Raw genomic sequence first — 14795 nt, 5'->3', positions numbered from 1 at the left:
AAGAAGTGCATTGTAGTTGTGTGACACATTAGCTGGAGTCAAAAACTGCACTAGTTCTGTAAGTTAACACCACACCCTGACATTCCTCTTTATTAAATGTATTTAATAAAAGATTGCATCAGCTGTGTTCCACAAAAGAAAACCTCTGTCCACACATGTGGAATAAATAACTAAAGCATTCTCTAACAAATGTCTAGGAAGTTCAAGAGGCTGCAGTGCTGCCTCATCACCTGTTGGTGTCCAGTTGCATGTAACTTTACATTAGAACAAGATGAGCAGTCTCATTTCTCAACAGCTCTGTGTGCTGGGTGTGTTGTGTAAATGCTTTTACCTGCCTTGACTCCAGATGCAGCAAATATCCAGAGCTTTCTGGAGATAAATCATTAGTCGTGGCTTTTACTTGAAGAAAAGAGGGGCTACATTTTTCCTATGAGTAACACTAGCTTCTTGTACCTTTTATACATCAGTTCTCCTCTGCGGACTGTGTTTTTGTTTGCTGCAGGTGGCTGGGGTACCTGGGCCTGCTCCTGTTCCATGTCCTGATATGCTTGCTGGTGCTCTTCGGGCTCATTAGAAACTCCAGGGCCATTCTTCTGGGGTAAGTCCTGACCCAGGCACAGTGGATAAGGAGGGCCAGCTGAATGCAAGTGCCTGCTGGTTTAAACCTCTAGACTGTTGTGAGCTGATATCAAGGACTTCTGAGACTGAACATCTTAAATTTGCTTCTCAGTGTAGAGAGACTTTGTAGAGTGTAGCCCTGTGGGTAGGATTAGGGCTATGTGTAAGAGATGTTAGCAGGAAGGTTCTTGAGCTGTAAAATGCAATGGTACTTGTGTCTATTGCTTTCTCATCAAAGATGAGGAACTTCTCTGGGCAGTCTGCTTTCCACTGGGTAGTACTGGTAGCCTCTCTTTGCTGGGAGACAGTAATGTGAACATCCTCCCTTAAATTTACAGGCTTTAAAAATCTCCCTTTAACTCTCTACAATTTTGAAGGCATTTGTTAATTGATGATAAGCATTGCGTGTGTTTACACGGACTGGTAGTGTGCCTTTTGTATCATGATCTGCTCTTATTTACCTTTTGCTGTCACACCTGAGGATGTTAAACTGAGAACAAGCAATGGTTTGTACAGTTGTGAGGAGGAGTCGTGTTGCCATGGTACTGCAGTATTAATCCATGTCTGTTTCTGAAAAGCACTGCAAATGCTGCCATGCTCAGGCTTCATTACAAGAAAAAAGTATTCCTCTCGCTGTTTTGTAGCTTGGTTTAGCTTGGCATATTTGGAAAAGGTACTGGTATCATAAACATAGTGACAGTTTGACAACTGACATGGCCAAGAGTTTATCCTGGTACGTGGTGATGCCATTAATAATTGGAATGTGTATTCAGATTTATTATTTGCCAGATGACTTCATACCTGGCAGGTTATGCAGACAAAAGTCCAAATGTATGCACAGATGGTAAACCCAGGGTTTAAATTAAAATCTCATTCTCTGTTAGCCAGAAGTTCATATTAAGGCATTCCCCAAAGGGAGCACATGGCATAAAGAACCGAGAGTATCACAGCCAAGCAAGATGGTGAAATGCCAGTTTTAGATCTTCTAGCCAAGCAATCAGTTACTGACCCAGTCATCTTCATTTAAAGTAAAACAACAAATGTGTCTTAGTGATTACTGTGCTCAGCTGGAGGCACCAAGCCATGTTGTCCTTATGTCATAAAACCACAGAAACCTGCTGATCCATGGCTGATAATTTTAGCATCCATTTTGAAAGAGCATAACAAAGTTTTTAGCATCTTATTCCAGAGTGCTGCACAGAGGTCGGTCTGGTGAAGCTCCATTACTTCTGCAGGATGAGCCACAGATCTATCACAGAATATGAATTGCTTAGAATTAAAATAAGTTGGTAAACTGAGGGATGGATTTTTCTTTAAAAATGGTGACCTATAGATTTTTTTTTTAAAGCTCTAGTCTTCAGAGACACAAATGTAGCACAAAAGTGTCCCTTCCTCACAGAGATGCTTGCACTAGGTTTGAATAAAGAGTATCTTGGTTATGAACAGATTTTTGTTTTGATTTCTTCAGGGTGTGGGTGGAAGGGAACCTACTTGTGTTTCAAAGCCTGAAGGAAGAAGCATCCCTGAGAAGACAAGCCAGCCTCCCTTTACTTTGAAGATAGGATACATAAATGAAACTGCCTATTAGTCTGCATCCTCATACCTGAGGGAGTTGAGCAGCTCTTTTGCCTAAATATCTCTAGTACTCATGCTGACAGCAGAGCTGAAGAGCTAATGTGCTGGTTAGGGAAGTGCAAAAGCCTTTTCCACTGGTGTGTGCTAGCTGAACATCACCGAGACCACTGCTCTGTTGTCCCTCTGCCTTGTCTGCTTGATCGCAGACACTTCCCACTATTTCTGTCAGTAATGAGGTCCACCTGTCAGAACAAAACTTCTAAACCTGTGCAGAGGTGGACTCCTGTGGCAGTAGTAGGCACCTAACCTGTTGCTCTGAACTGTTTGCCTGCAGGTGACTGTCTCTCTCCTGGGGCTATGGGGATGCTTAGGTGCTGTTCAGATGCAGGCACCTTGGAACCAAAGTCAGGTGTCATAACAGGGGCCGGGTCTTCCCCCTAACCATCTGTAGGCATTCAGTGCTTACACCTGGCAAACTCATTTATTCTAGAAACAGGAAGGATTTGTCTAATTTCGGATTGGTAGGTGGTTGTGGTTTTTTTTACATGGCATATTTTTCTTTGAATATCCTTGGAACTGGAAAGTGAAGTCCAGAATGGTAATAGCGAAAGCAATGGGACTGTAGTCCTTCATCTGCCTTCCCTACAGCCACCTCCTGTGTCTTTGTGCCTTCAGCTTCCCTGCTAGAAGCAGGGTAAGACTTTGCTTCCACCCTCTTCTTCCTTCCCGTGCCAGATAATGTGGGAACCAACTGCTTGACATAAACCTCTCTGGTTGCTGCTGTTCAAAACGTGTAAAATGGGTGGTTTATCTGAAGATACAGTAGTTGCTGATTTCTTGGGTTTGGTAATTGGTTTGGACTCCAAATGATACATCTTATGAAAGGATCTGCTTGAAATCAGAGCTTCTGCATCTGCTATCTGTCTGTCTCCTACAGGGTGTGCTTGCTTGGGGTGTTTGCCCTGATTGTCAGCTGGGGATCCCTGGGTCTGGAGTTGGCTGTCGCTGTGGTAAGTGGCTCCAAGCCAAGTCCTGTTCACCCTTTGTTCCAGGTTTGTCAGACACGAGGTTAAACATTACACTGTGCATCTTGTTCTAAGTAGCTGTCCTAGCAATTTCCATCTATGAAAAGTACAGAGCTCTTCCTTCCTCAGAGGTGTGGTGTGCTAGCTAGTACTGCTCGGGCTGTGTAAAGCAGTGCTAATGGGGCTGACAGTGAGAAACTTCAGCATCTGAAACACCGCTGTAGTAGAGGGATCCCTGGTGTTGACCTGGCTCAACTGCTCTTTGATACTCGTGTTCTTTGTTCCTTTTCCCTTTTGTCTTGCATCTATCTAGGGCTCCAGTGACTTCTGCATTAACCCCGATGCTTATGTCTCCAAAGTGATTGAAGAGAATGCAGTGCTTAGTGGTGGTAAGTGCTGGGACTGGCTTTGGCACAGGGTGCTGTGACTCCAGGTGTCACATAGGAGCAGGGTAGTGGCTGAGAATTTAAGGCTGTGTTTGAAACAGAGGAGCTTGCGTACGGTGTGGAGCTCTGGGGAACCAATGTTCTTCCCAAAGAGGCATTTATACTCTGATCAGAAGTGCACATGTATGCATTGTTTTGTCCAAAGAGCCTTCAGAACCCTTCTTCTGTCTCAGCCATCAGGTGGAAATAACTGAGGGGTGGGAGATGCTCATCCTTGGAAACGTTTAAGGTCAGGTTGGATTGGGCTCTGAGCAACCTGATCCGGTTCAAGATGTTCCAGCTAGAACATCCTTTAAAGGTCCCTTCCAACCCAAACTATTCTATGATTCTGTGAAAAGATGGAACAACAGACATCCCCGGATTATTTTGCATTGAATGTAGCACTCCTGAATTTTGTTCTCGTCTCCAAGTGACAGAACTGTGGCAATAGCAGTGTGCAGTTTGAGTTGTCTATTTTAAAACGTGATCTTGGGTCTGTATTCCTGAACCCAGAATACTTACTTTTTTGTATCTGTTATCAACAAGCATATAAAATTTTTTATCTTAATGGTGGCTATAAATAGTAGTCTCTTTAGAGCTAATTTAAAGGGTAAATGAATGGAAACTGCCACAAAGAAGTATGAATTTCCCTTTCCATTATAAATGCCGTGTTTTGATTGCTTTGTTTATCCTGTTCCATTTAAAGTGGTATGCCTGCGTCACAGTGGCATCCAGTGGAAGCACTGATGGGTTTTGGGTTTGTTGCTCCTCATTTAGACTGAAGTGGTTGGTGAGATGAGGGGTGCCTCCAGTCTGGACCTCAAGGGGGGTAAAAGTGGCATTCAGAACTGTGGCATAACAAAAAAGTAGTTGGGTGCCTGCCGGCAGAGATAATGTAAGTGCTAAAAGGGAAAAGTATTTTTCAAGACTGAGTTTGCTGCTTAAATAGCAAAGTTAACTATTCTCCTACCTTCTCTCCCTCTAATAATTCCTCTATATAGTTTAGTGTGTGAGAAAACACAAATAAGCAATGACACTGATTTGCAAAAGGAACCACTTGTGTTTTTCCTAGTTCTTATTTAGAGGAATCGGAGAGGAATCTGTGTACCAAAGGTCCAGTGTATGCCTGCGTGCTTAGCCAAATGCTGCCTCTTACTGTGCAACTGATAGGAAATGAGGTATGTAGCCATGGCTGAGGATGCAGGGACTGAAAGTAATAAGAAATGGTTACATCTGGAGGCAGAATGTAGTATAAAAGAGTTTGTACGGGTTGATATTACCACCCTACAGCTTATTTTTGGAATGTCGTCTTTATTGATTTCCTGGGAAGGAGAGGACAGAGCCAGGCAGCTCTCCTTGTAACAAAGAAATGCAATGAGGGAAGAGAATGAGTGTTTAACACGGTACAAGGTGAAATATCCTCTCTTGGCTGTGAAGGTGATGAAGATGTGGCTTCAGGTACCAGGCTAGCCTCCTAGTTATTCAAGGAGGCAAATGGGTCAGCGAGGCCAAGGGGAAATATCTGATGCTAATGCCAGCTGTGTGCTGTAATGATTTGGTAAACCAACTCAGCTCTGGAGCATGTTTGGTAACCCTGGGAAACTGAAGAAATGTCCCCTAGAGCTACTTCTCCATTTCAGTTGTCCTTGTCTGCTTGGCTCCTGCAGTTTTTCTTTAATCAGTATCATTCACTTGGAGGCTGACAGTGAGTGCAGGACTGACATTCTGTCCCTCCTCCTGCTTTCCCCGGCAGGGACAGTCAGCTCCCCTGGGTGAGATCAGGCTCAGTTCTGGCAGCACTGCCAGCTATAACAGTTGTTAAGGCTCCATAAATAACAGTGAATGGGTCTGAGCAAAATGCTGAAGAGGAGGAAGAGCAGGTGTTGTCACAGGCTTGAGTTGGAAGGGTGGCCCCTTCCGTGGGCTGCTGGTGTGTCAGCTCCCTGCTGTTAGGCAGCCGTTGAGCGTTTGTGAGTGCCTTTTCCTTTTTTCCAGAAGGAAATCAGTCTGACTTCTGAGTCTGTCATAGCACTCGGCAGCTGGTTGGGAGATGATCAAATGTTCTGCCTTCCCATGTGGATTTTCACTGCTGTGTCACAGTTTATGATCAAGAAGCTATGGAAATAGCTGCTGATCGCTGATGCTGGGACTGTTCTGTGCACTTGAGCAGGAAGGAAAATCATGACACAAGGACTGCAGTGTGGCACTCAATGCTCAATGACACTTTAATCCCAATAATGGCACCACAGAAACATCTTTAAAAGTCTGAAATAAATGTTGGTATCCCTTAATATGCTTGGCTGTAAGTTGTAGCATTTGCTTTGTGATCAGTTGAGCCATATATACAATGAGAGTGGTGAGCTTGAGGAGACAGAGCAGGCAGCTGGGAGCCAGCATCGATGTTGTCCTCTTGGAGAAAGATGCCCTGTTTGAAGGCTCCCAGTTGTAGTGCATGGACTCTTCACGCGCTCTGGTTTGCTGCCTCTGCTCTTTGGATGATGCTCACCAACGTTAACAGCAGTATAGAGAATAGACAGATGAGGCTGAAACCCTTGAAGATTGCTCCAGCTAGTTTCACCAGAGTGTACTTGGCCATGAATTTTTCAGCTCAGAAAAGAGGCGACTAAGAGTGTGAGTGGATGGATGGGCTCAGGCAGTCCAATGAAGAAGAATCCTTTGGGAATTACCGTAAGCGTAGGAATCACATTGACCTTGGGAATCGCTTCAGCTGAGGTTGGGCTGAGAGCGCACTCGTGTTGTCAGTCTTGCCTAGGTATCAGCTTTTGGACAGTACTGGCTAGGTGCTGCCATCCATTTTTAAGGATATAAGAACCAAACAGTAATCTTAAGAAGCTTTGTAGTGCTGGGTCATCTTTTTTCCCTTTAATCACTGCATTTATTTGTGGTTTTTAAGTATCATGTGTTGTAATATTCCCAGCCCTATGCTCTGGCATTCGGACTAGGACCGAGTCATCTAGATTTGCATATTTGCAATGTTTTTTTGTTGTTGGTGGTTATAGTAGTTTTCATAGAAAAATTAACTGTGGTGGATACTGGGCAACTAATATGTTAATATTCCTGTTTGTCCATTAGTTGCTGCTTGCAAATCTAAATAGAATTAATGGAGCTAAGAATAATCTGATTGTGTTATTGTTGTTGTCATGTTTTTAGCTGGAGAAGAGATGTACTTGTTTTGTAGATAAAATGTGCTGCATTAAAAAGGGGTGGGGGGGGCGGAGGAGGGGCAAAACCCTTTAATGCAGGTTTCCTGGAAAAGGAGAGACTTAAATCATTTTGCGGAAGAGGCTGATGTATGTGCCTATCTCATCCAGTATTCATTAACTGAGATAAAGCCAATGGAGTTGAAGAGTGGCTGTGTAATCAGCTCCTGCTGCTAGTAAAAAGACTTGGTGCAGCCAAGATGTTTATTTTCAAAGCAGGAGGCCATCTTCTAGTCTCACTCTTTTTCTGTTGATATTATGTTATTATCGGATGACTTATTGCATAAATTTAAGTAAAAAGGCACAATCTGTCTAAACAACAGGAAGAACTTTTTCCAAACTCTCTTACTAGAAATCTGCATGGGAAACAGCCACTCGCTTCATCTAAAGAAATCTTAAACCTCAGAGGATGGATAATGGAGCCTTTTACCTCCAGTTGGTCTGGCTGGATGCTGAGACTTAGCTGCTCAGATATAAGCAGCAAGCGTTCTTGTAGTGCACAGCGTTTCAGCTGGCTTCTCACTGGTTCAGTCTCATCTTAGAAGCCCAGAGCTGAGTGAAGGAGAGGACTGACACTGCCACCAGCTCCCTTTCCTCTCTAGAAGTAGTGTCAGGGCAAAACCTCACGTGGGGCATGTGGTGGTTACACAGTTGTTACTTGGGCTCAGCAGACACTGCAGAAGAGAGTTTGCCCAAAGACACACTCTCGAGAATCCTGCTGAGCTGATGCTGGCATTGAGAAGCTGTGTTTTGCTGTGTGGTTTTGTTGGACTCCTGATTAGCAGAAAGCTTTGAGTGGAGGGCATGTGGGATGGCTACGAGCTCTTTGCTGAAGGCTCACGATGACTGATTTCACCAGTACAAGCATGGCATATATGAGAGAAATACAAACGTTATGCAAATACTTCTCTTTGCTGTCGGCCTGGTGTTTTAGGGAAGCAAAACTCCTGGTGGAGAACGTGTTACCTGGGCAAGAAAGTCTGGCCAAAAGAGTCTTCTTCCCTTCGCATCATAGGCAATATACTTCAGCTTCCTCTGACTGAACCCACAGAGACAGTCTCATCTGGGTGCATACGTAAAAAGGAAGCTGCTTAGAGAACGCTCAAGTAGAGATGAAGGGCTAGGAAAAGCTGGCCTAGGTGGGGGGATTTTTTTTTAACTAGGAATTTATTTTTTGATTGCTTTTTACCCTACAGACCCTCTTGCTGCCTTTTGGCGGGTGCATAATGCCATTTTTTCATTTCAGCTGGGCTTTGAAGTGAATAGTAAGTCTCCATGGTTGCAGAAGCAATAAGCAGTTCTAGCAGCTGAAGCTGTCTTTAGTAGGCAGTTCTACTTTCCTTTCTAGGAAAAACAGACTTTGCAAAAATAAAGCATTTTGGGTAGTTCCCTTCCTTGCCTTCTGCTCCCACACTGCCTGTGCGCCAAGAGGATTGCTGCGAGCAACAGCAGGCATAGGCAGCTGCAGCTGTGACCCTACCTAACCCTGCTCCTCTGAACTAGATAGCCTAAAGGCCGGCTTCAAAGATTAGCTCCAACCTTCAGGAATTTTACTTGAGAGGAAAATGCACCGGCAAGATAATTATAGAAAGAAATTGCCTGGAGCTGTCAGCAGAGTGCAAATGATGGGTTAGTAGAGCTGTTTTCTGGACAGAAACACGAGATTTGGTGTTGTACAGGACAACCTCCACCAGGTTTAAAACCGCTGAAGGTGCCTCCTGCTCTTTCCTCGTTCTGATCCTGGTGGTATGGAGGCAGAGGTCATGCTCCTCTTAATTTCCAGGCTTAGCAGCACAGGATCGCTTTCAGGCAGCTTCACTGCCTATTGTAACTTTAGCTTTAAAGCAACACAGTTATTAGCACACTGGGTTCAGCACAGGGGAAAGCTGCTCCTGCTGGCTTTGCCATTTTGGAAAGCACTTCTTCTGTACAGGGTGTCATACTTGTCAGCTGCAAAGCCAGTGCTACTGCAGCGAAGCCTTGTTGATCCTGCCTTCCAGCATGAAGCAAGGGAAGCACGCACTTCACTGCACTGCTTTTTGCTTTGCTTGTAACCAGCAGCCTTTATCCTGGGCTTACAAGCTGTAAACTATGATGATATCGGGAACCCTCATCTGTAATCTGCCCAGCAGGGATGATCCAGAAGGCCCTGAAGAAACGTTTCTGGAGCTATGTATTAGCAGTATGTCATGCAACTTAATGCACCTACAAAGGTGATGTAAACTTGATACCACTGTGGGAGCCTAAAAGAAACTTTCAGTGGTTGGTTTGTTTAAAGTAAATAGGTGACAAGATCACAGCTCCTCTGGGTCACCGCGTGGGATGCTGTGGATTGCTTTTGCTATGCTCTTCTCTCAGCGCAGGTGCATTTTAATCCATTTTTCCTTAGCCATTGAGTGTGATTTATGAGCCTGGGAGGAGCAGTCCTTTCCTTGGCTCAGTGGTTGTGGACAGTCGTTCTTGTGGTCTGCCCAAAGTGAGCACACAAAGCAGTTCTTGCTGCCCTCCTATCTGCCCAGATTTTACTAATTGCTGTTTGGAGGCTTGGCTGGGAGATGTAAGTCATCCCAGAGAAAGAGTTGGTGGGGGGGAGGTGGAGCAGCTGGCAGAAGCTGCCCCAAAGTAGGCTAATGAATTAGAAATAACAACTGTCAGGTTGCATTGTCAGCCCGCAGGAGCTGACAGCCTGTGCTGTACCGCTGAGTCCCCAGTGTGGTGGCTTGCCGAAAGGTGCATCCAATATTTATGGGAAGCATGGCAGAGTCGGGATACAGTCAGGTCTGCTTCCTTCGCAGCCCCACTCACTCATGGTTGTGCGTTTTACCAGTTTCTGAGCTGGGACTGATTAGAATACCTTTGCAGCCCAGAATATGCGTTACTGAAAGTCACAGACAGAAGGTTAAAAGGAATGGACAAAAAGGTGCTAGTGGGGAGGGAAATGCAGAGTGCGTGTGTATTTGGGGGCTTTTGCTGTCTTGACTGAGCCAACGTCCCCTTGATTTTGCTGACCTGATGCATTCCCATTCACCTGAAGAACTGTAAATACCTGAGAAATAACCTAAAGGTATTTGGATGATCAAGCCTCTCAGAGCTCCTTCCCTTGATAGCATTACTGAGAATGGCAGGGGAACATCTGATATTTCTAACGTGTGCGTGCTGGCAGTTGGTGTAGTATTATGAAGGGCTCAGGAGGGCACCAGGGTGGTTTTGTACACATCTGAATAAGGAGAAGTAAAGCTGTCTTCAAGCCTGGAAATGTGTGATGCTGCTAGCAGAGCACTGCAGCAGTCTTACCTGGAAGTTAATGAGTACATCTCCACTGTACTGCGATTACTGATAGAGTTACTCAGCATTAAGACCAACTTTTGGATGTTATGAGAAAATGAACTGAGGTCGCTTGAACAGATAACGTGTCGCTGGTATCCTAGTACATGGTAAGAGTTTTCTTTCCTGGTGAAGTCTGCAGTATTGACTCAATACCAAAAATAACTTTTTTGCATAAGTCAGAAGAAGGATGCAAAACAAATGACATATACTGTTTTAGTTAAAGTCTAATTAAAGCAACTAATTAAAATCTAATTGCATGCGACATCCATCAGAAAACAGACTGCTATTTACTTGTTCATTCCATGTCAGAAAGACAAGAACTTGTTGTTTTCCACCCAGTTCCTTGCTTTCTTTCAAAGTGATACCATTTTTAGGATTTATTACTGAAAGTTGTGATATTCTTGAATGAAGAGGGCTTTCTTATGTTCTTCTACAGAACACTGCCTAAAACCAGTCTCTCCTTCAATGTGATAGGAGAATCCCCAGTTGTGAAGAGGTCTTTTTTGGTCTCTTTCTTTTTTAAACACTTGAACTTGTACACTTAGGGAGCTGCCCATTCAGCTTTGTGTAGTAGCATAGGGGTGTTTATCTGCACTGTCTTTGGCCCAATGGTGTGCTTCCACAGTAGCAGCCTGTATTTATATCACCACTGCTACCTCTCCTGTGCTAATCTTTTGTGGCTGGTGAAGCAAGTTGGCTGGAAGTTGAGTTTTCTCTTTGCTATGTACCCTGGGCAGCAGTCTCTACCTGTGGTTGCTTCCAGTGACAATATAACAGTATTCTGACACTTGGAAGCTGCAGAAATTAAACATCCAGTTGGACAACTTCTAGGCTAAGAGCATGTCTTACGGTTATGCTACCGATAGTGCTGACTTCTGAAGAAAGCTTGTTTGATGGTTCACCTAACTATAGAAGTTGAGCAGCTCTGTGCCTTTCACTGTTCAAAAAAAAAAACCCCAAACAACACAAAAACCCCACCAAAACAACCAGATCTTTTTTGCCACAAAGGCAGGTTACATCCCTTTCTCTGGTGCTATCCATGCACTGTAATCTTACACGGAGACAGGGGAGTATTTCCACGTATATTGCATTTTCATTTTCTGTATTGCTTTCAGAACGCAACACCTCCATTGTGGCACTCAGAAAACACTGCGAAGCTGGAACAATGGTATCTAGCCTGACTTTCTTTTCTTTTGTCTTTGTAGATACTCTCCGCTATTACATTACCTGTAGTGCTGGATACCCCAACCCTTTCCAGCAGGTGAGTGTAAGCCTCCTAGCTCCCTTTGCCCCTTCTCGGCATCCTGCAGGGTATTGGTGAAAGGCTTTTGGTGCCAGTACTCAGCAAGTGGCAAGGTGTTTAGGGAGCACTCCACCTGTTGGTAAAGCTTGGGTAGCTACTTTCCAGCTGTGCAAGGGTGGCACTGTAACTTCATGTGCAGTTTTTTCCAGCTTCACCACTGCCTGCACAGCTTCAGGTCCAGGATGCCCTCTTAGAGGGGCCCATGTGTGGTGTGGTGAGGACCGTGGCTTTGTTCGTGGTACCTCTGTTTACACAGCACTCTTCTAAGAGCAGCAGTGTGGAGACAGAGCACCCACAACTAATGCCAGGGTGGCATATTCCTGCTTTGAATCTCTTCATGCAGGTTCTTTTGGGTTAAACAGTGGCAACACTCCACTCCCAAAATGCAGCCTCTTCTGTGGGTGAGGGAGTGATTCTCACATACGCCTCTTAAATCCCTAGGATGTTGATGGGTTTGTGTCCTGAAGTATAAATGTGAGTCAAAGTATAAATGTGAGTCATTATTCTTTTGTGTGGGGGCTGAGGAACAGCACCTGGGCCCATCGCAAACTTTGTCTCATGTATCAAAGGCCAGAATGAACCCACACCACCCACCATTTGGCAGACACCAGCTGCTTCACCATTTATATTTAGGATTTTTTTAAGTCTTGTCTTCCTCTGTTTTAAAGGGTGGGGTAAGAAGGCTTCAAGCTGTGGTATGATGCACCGTTGCCATCTGTTGCATTTCTGGTTGCTCAGTGTACTCTGACATGCCATTGCATGTGAAATTGCCCTGGGTGCTTTAATGGGATATGGAGGCTGCACCCCAATACAAACGACTTCTAGTGTTAACATTAAGTCTTTCTCAGCCATCTGATTTAATAGAAAAAATCCAGCTGTGCTCTGTGGTGAGAACATGAGTGCATTGTCTTTTGCTCCTTCTCCTCTATCCTGGAGCCAGCCCCAGCTGCACATATGGTGGGGTTTTTTTGTGTGTATGTGATTTTGTTTTTTTTCTTTTGGTCCTTCCCTTTCCCTCTTCTTTGTGTCTGTACTTCTTCCAGGTTGGTAAAAGTCAAACTTAACCCTATCTTAGCTGCACCCATGTCAGCTGAGACGTCCTTAACTTGTGCCATTCACACAGATAATGCTTCAGTATTTGGGAAGCAGGGTTTCAGTCTTTTCCCAGGAGTTCTGTTGGTTCATGTGGTCTGAATTGCTGAAACGCTATGTTTTGTGTTGAGCAGAAGCTGTCAGGAAGTCACAAGGCTCTAGTGGAAATGCAAGATGATGTTATGGAACTCATGAGGTCAGCAAGCAGAGAGCACCCCACCTCTAAGGTAACTCTCCTCAAGCTTGCTCTCCCTGTGCTTTCTGGCTTCCCTTACCCTTGTATAAAGCCCAAGATCAGCTTATGCTAAGCTGCTTCCTTGCTGTAATCACTACCTTGTTGCTTACAGGAGTATCTTACTCGGATCCAGGAGGTTTTAAATTCAACAGAAATCAACTTGCAGCAACTGACAGCTTTAGTAGACTGTCGGAGTCTGCATTTGGTGAGTACTTGGTAACTGGGCCTGAGCTAAGAAAGAACAAAAGGGGAGTAGAGCCTGTAGTGAACTGATTACTTTGGAGTTTCAGGTCTCTGGTGTGCCAAAACAGTTTACAGTAAGTTTTACTGATCGACTGCAGCAAAAAGGAGAATGGAAATTTGGATCAAGTTAGCTTTGCGTTTAAAGATCAGCATAGAAACTAAAAACCATGCCTTTATACATACACGAGCTGCACCCCTAAGGCTTCAGGGGCCTTCTTTTTTTTTTAATAGCTTGTTGCCTTTCCCATGGAATGCCTTATAGTTGCAGTATAGCATGGCCTAACTGTTGCCTAAGCTGCATGTCCAAAGGTAGAAAAACAGATATTCCATGCCTGTGTTCTCGGGCAGTGGGACATAGTGAAGGAGCTGAGAGGCTTAATGAAAAATGTGGCATCTTAAGTTGGGTGGATAAGTATGTCTTAGCTTTTTTCTTTTTTTTTCCTTTTAAATTCTTATTGTGTGGGGTTGAAAATATTCCCACATCTATATCTGAGTTGGGCTTTGAGGGAAAATAAGGGTTAAGATCAGTTACAAAAAACACTTGAGGTCTCCAAAATTAAAATAGAAGTATACTCTGGAAAAGGGGCTACAATCTCCCAAGTTCTTTTGGAGAACATAGTCCGGGGAAGGGCTTTTGAATTGGAGCTCAATGTTGACACTCTAGTGATCAGGAAACTCTGCTCATTTCTCTCTCCAGGATTACATCCAGGCTTTGACGGGCTTTTGCTATGATGGAGTGGAAGGCCTCATCTACCTGGTTCTCTTCTCCTTTGTCACAGCCCTCATGTTCAGTTCCATTGTGTGCAGCGTCCCACACACTTGGCAGCAGAAGAGGTATAGAGAGGGTTTAGATCCCGTAGCATTGTAGAGCTCTTTCCTAATGAAGACTGGCTATTGGATTTGTGCCCATGAGCATATGGAGCTCTTTCCCATATGATCCCAGGAGTCTGAGGGATGAGGCTTTATAAGCACAGGTCCAACAAAAAAAACCAAAACTGTTGGCTTTGCTCTGGTTGTGGTTAATATTTACACCTGAACCTTATTGCCCTGGGATACTACGTGTGCAGAGTATTCAGTACGCTGTAGGACTGAGTCAAGTCAGAGATGAATGATTACAGCTGTAGAGAAAAGTAATGCTTGAACTATGTGCCATCTCTGTAAAGTACCTATTCTTTTGCATTGCTTTGAGGCATTTGTTCTAGTATGGGGAAGAGAATTGGAATGAAAAGCAGTTCACACTTGCCTTTCTTGGCTTTGCTCATGCTGGTGTGACTGATTTGCATAGCTAATAGAAGCCAGGAACTGTCTTGTTGGCCATGGCATGGACAGATGAGATACTCGCAAATTGGTGGCAATCATCTGACAGCAGAGCTGTTTGGAAATAGTATTAATGATGGTACCCAGGCTGATCGGTAAGCCTTTAGCAAACCTTCGCTTCGCTGACTGCCTGCTGCACCGCATACAGCTATTAAAATAGCTTGGAATTTTCTGTTCTTGCAGAAGAGCAGTAGACTGTGCAGCAAATTCTATTCTGTGGTCTCAAAACGTGATTTTTGTGGTCCAAGCCCAGGCTCAAGGTTCAAAGTAAAATGGAACACCCTGAACAATAGCAGGAAGCCAGTGCCTGCCAGGCCTGCAGTGCCCGCAGAGAAAGCCTAGGGAAATGCGTCAGAATAGCACTTAAGAGAATGGCTGGTTTCCTCACCTCTTCCACGTGTGGCTGCAGAGGCG

At 44.4% G+C, this 14795-nt stretch overlaps 1 protein-coding gene across 2 annotated transcripts in view; it reads left to right on the top strand.

Moving 5' to 3' along the window:
• Nucleotides 1–14795, top strand: part of TTYH3 (tweety family member 3) — a 78719-nt gene that overhangs the window by 48343 nt on the left and 15581 nt on the right. For both annotated transcript variants that reach the window (XM_075436136.1, XM_075436135.1), the window contains exons 5-11: nucleotides 503–598; nucleotides 3131–3203; nucleotides 3532–3607; nucleotides 11397–11452; nucleotides 12721–12813; nucleotides 12934–13026; nucleotides 13762–13898. In XM_075436136.1, the coding sequence (XP_075292251.1) occupies nucleotides 503–598; nucleotides 3131–3203; nucleotides 3532–3607; nucleotides 11397–11452; nucleotides 12721–12813; nucleotides 12934–13026; nucleotides 13762–13898 (624 nt within the window). The remainder of the gene's footprint in view (nucleotides 1–502; nucleotides 599–3130; nucleotides 3204–3531; nucleotides 3608–11396; nucleotides 11453–12720; nucleotides 12814–12933; nucleotides 13027–13761; nucleotides 13899–14795) is intronic.

Source organism: Opisthocomus hoazin, chromosome 15 (genome assembly GCF_030867145.1).
Source record: "Opisthocomus hoazin isolate bOpiHoa1 chromosome 15, bOpiHoa1.hap1, whole genome shotgun sequence".
NCBI lineage: Eukaryota > Metazoa > Chordata > Aves > Opisthocomiformes > Opisthocomidae > Opisthocomus > Opisthocomus hoazin.
Note: the sequence above shows the minus strand (reverse complement) of the source record. Positions and strands in the feature narration are given on the sequence as shown.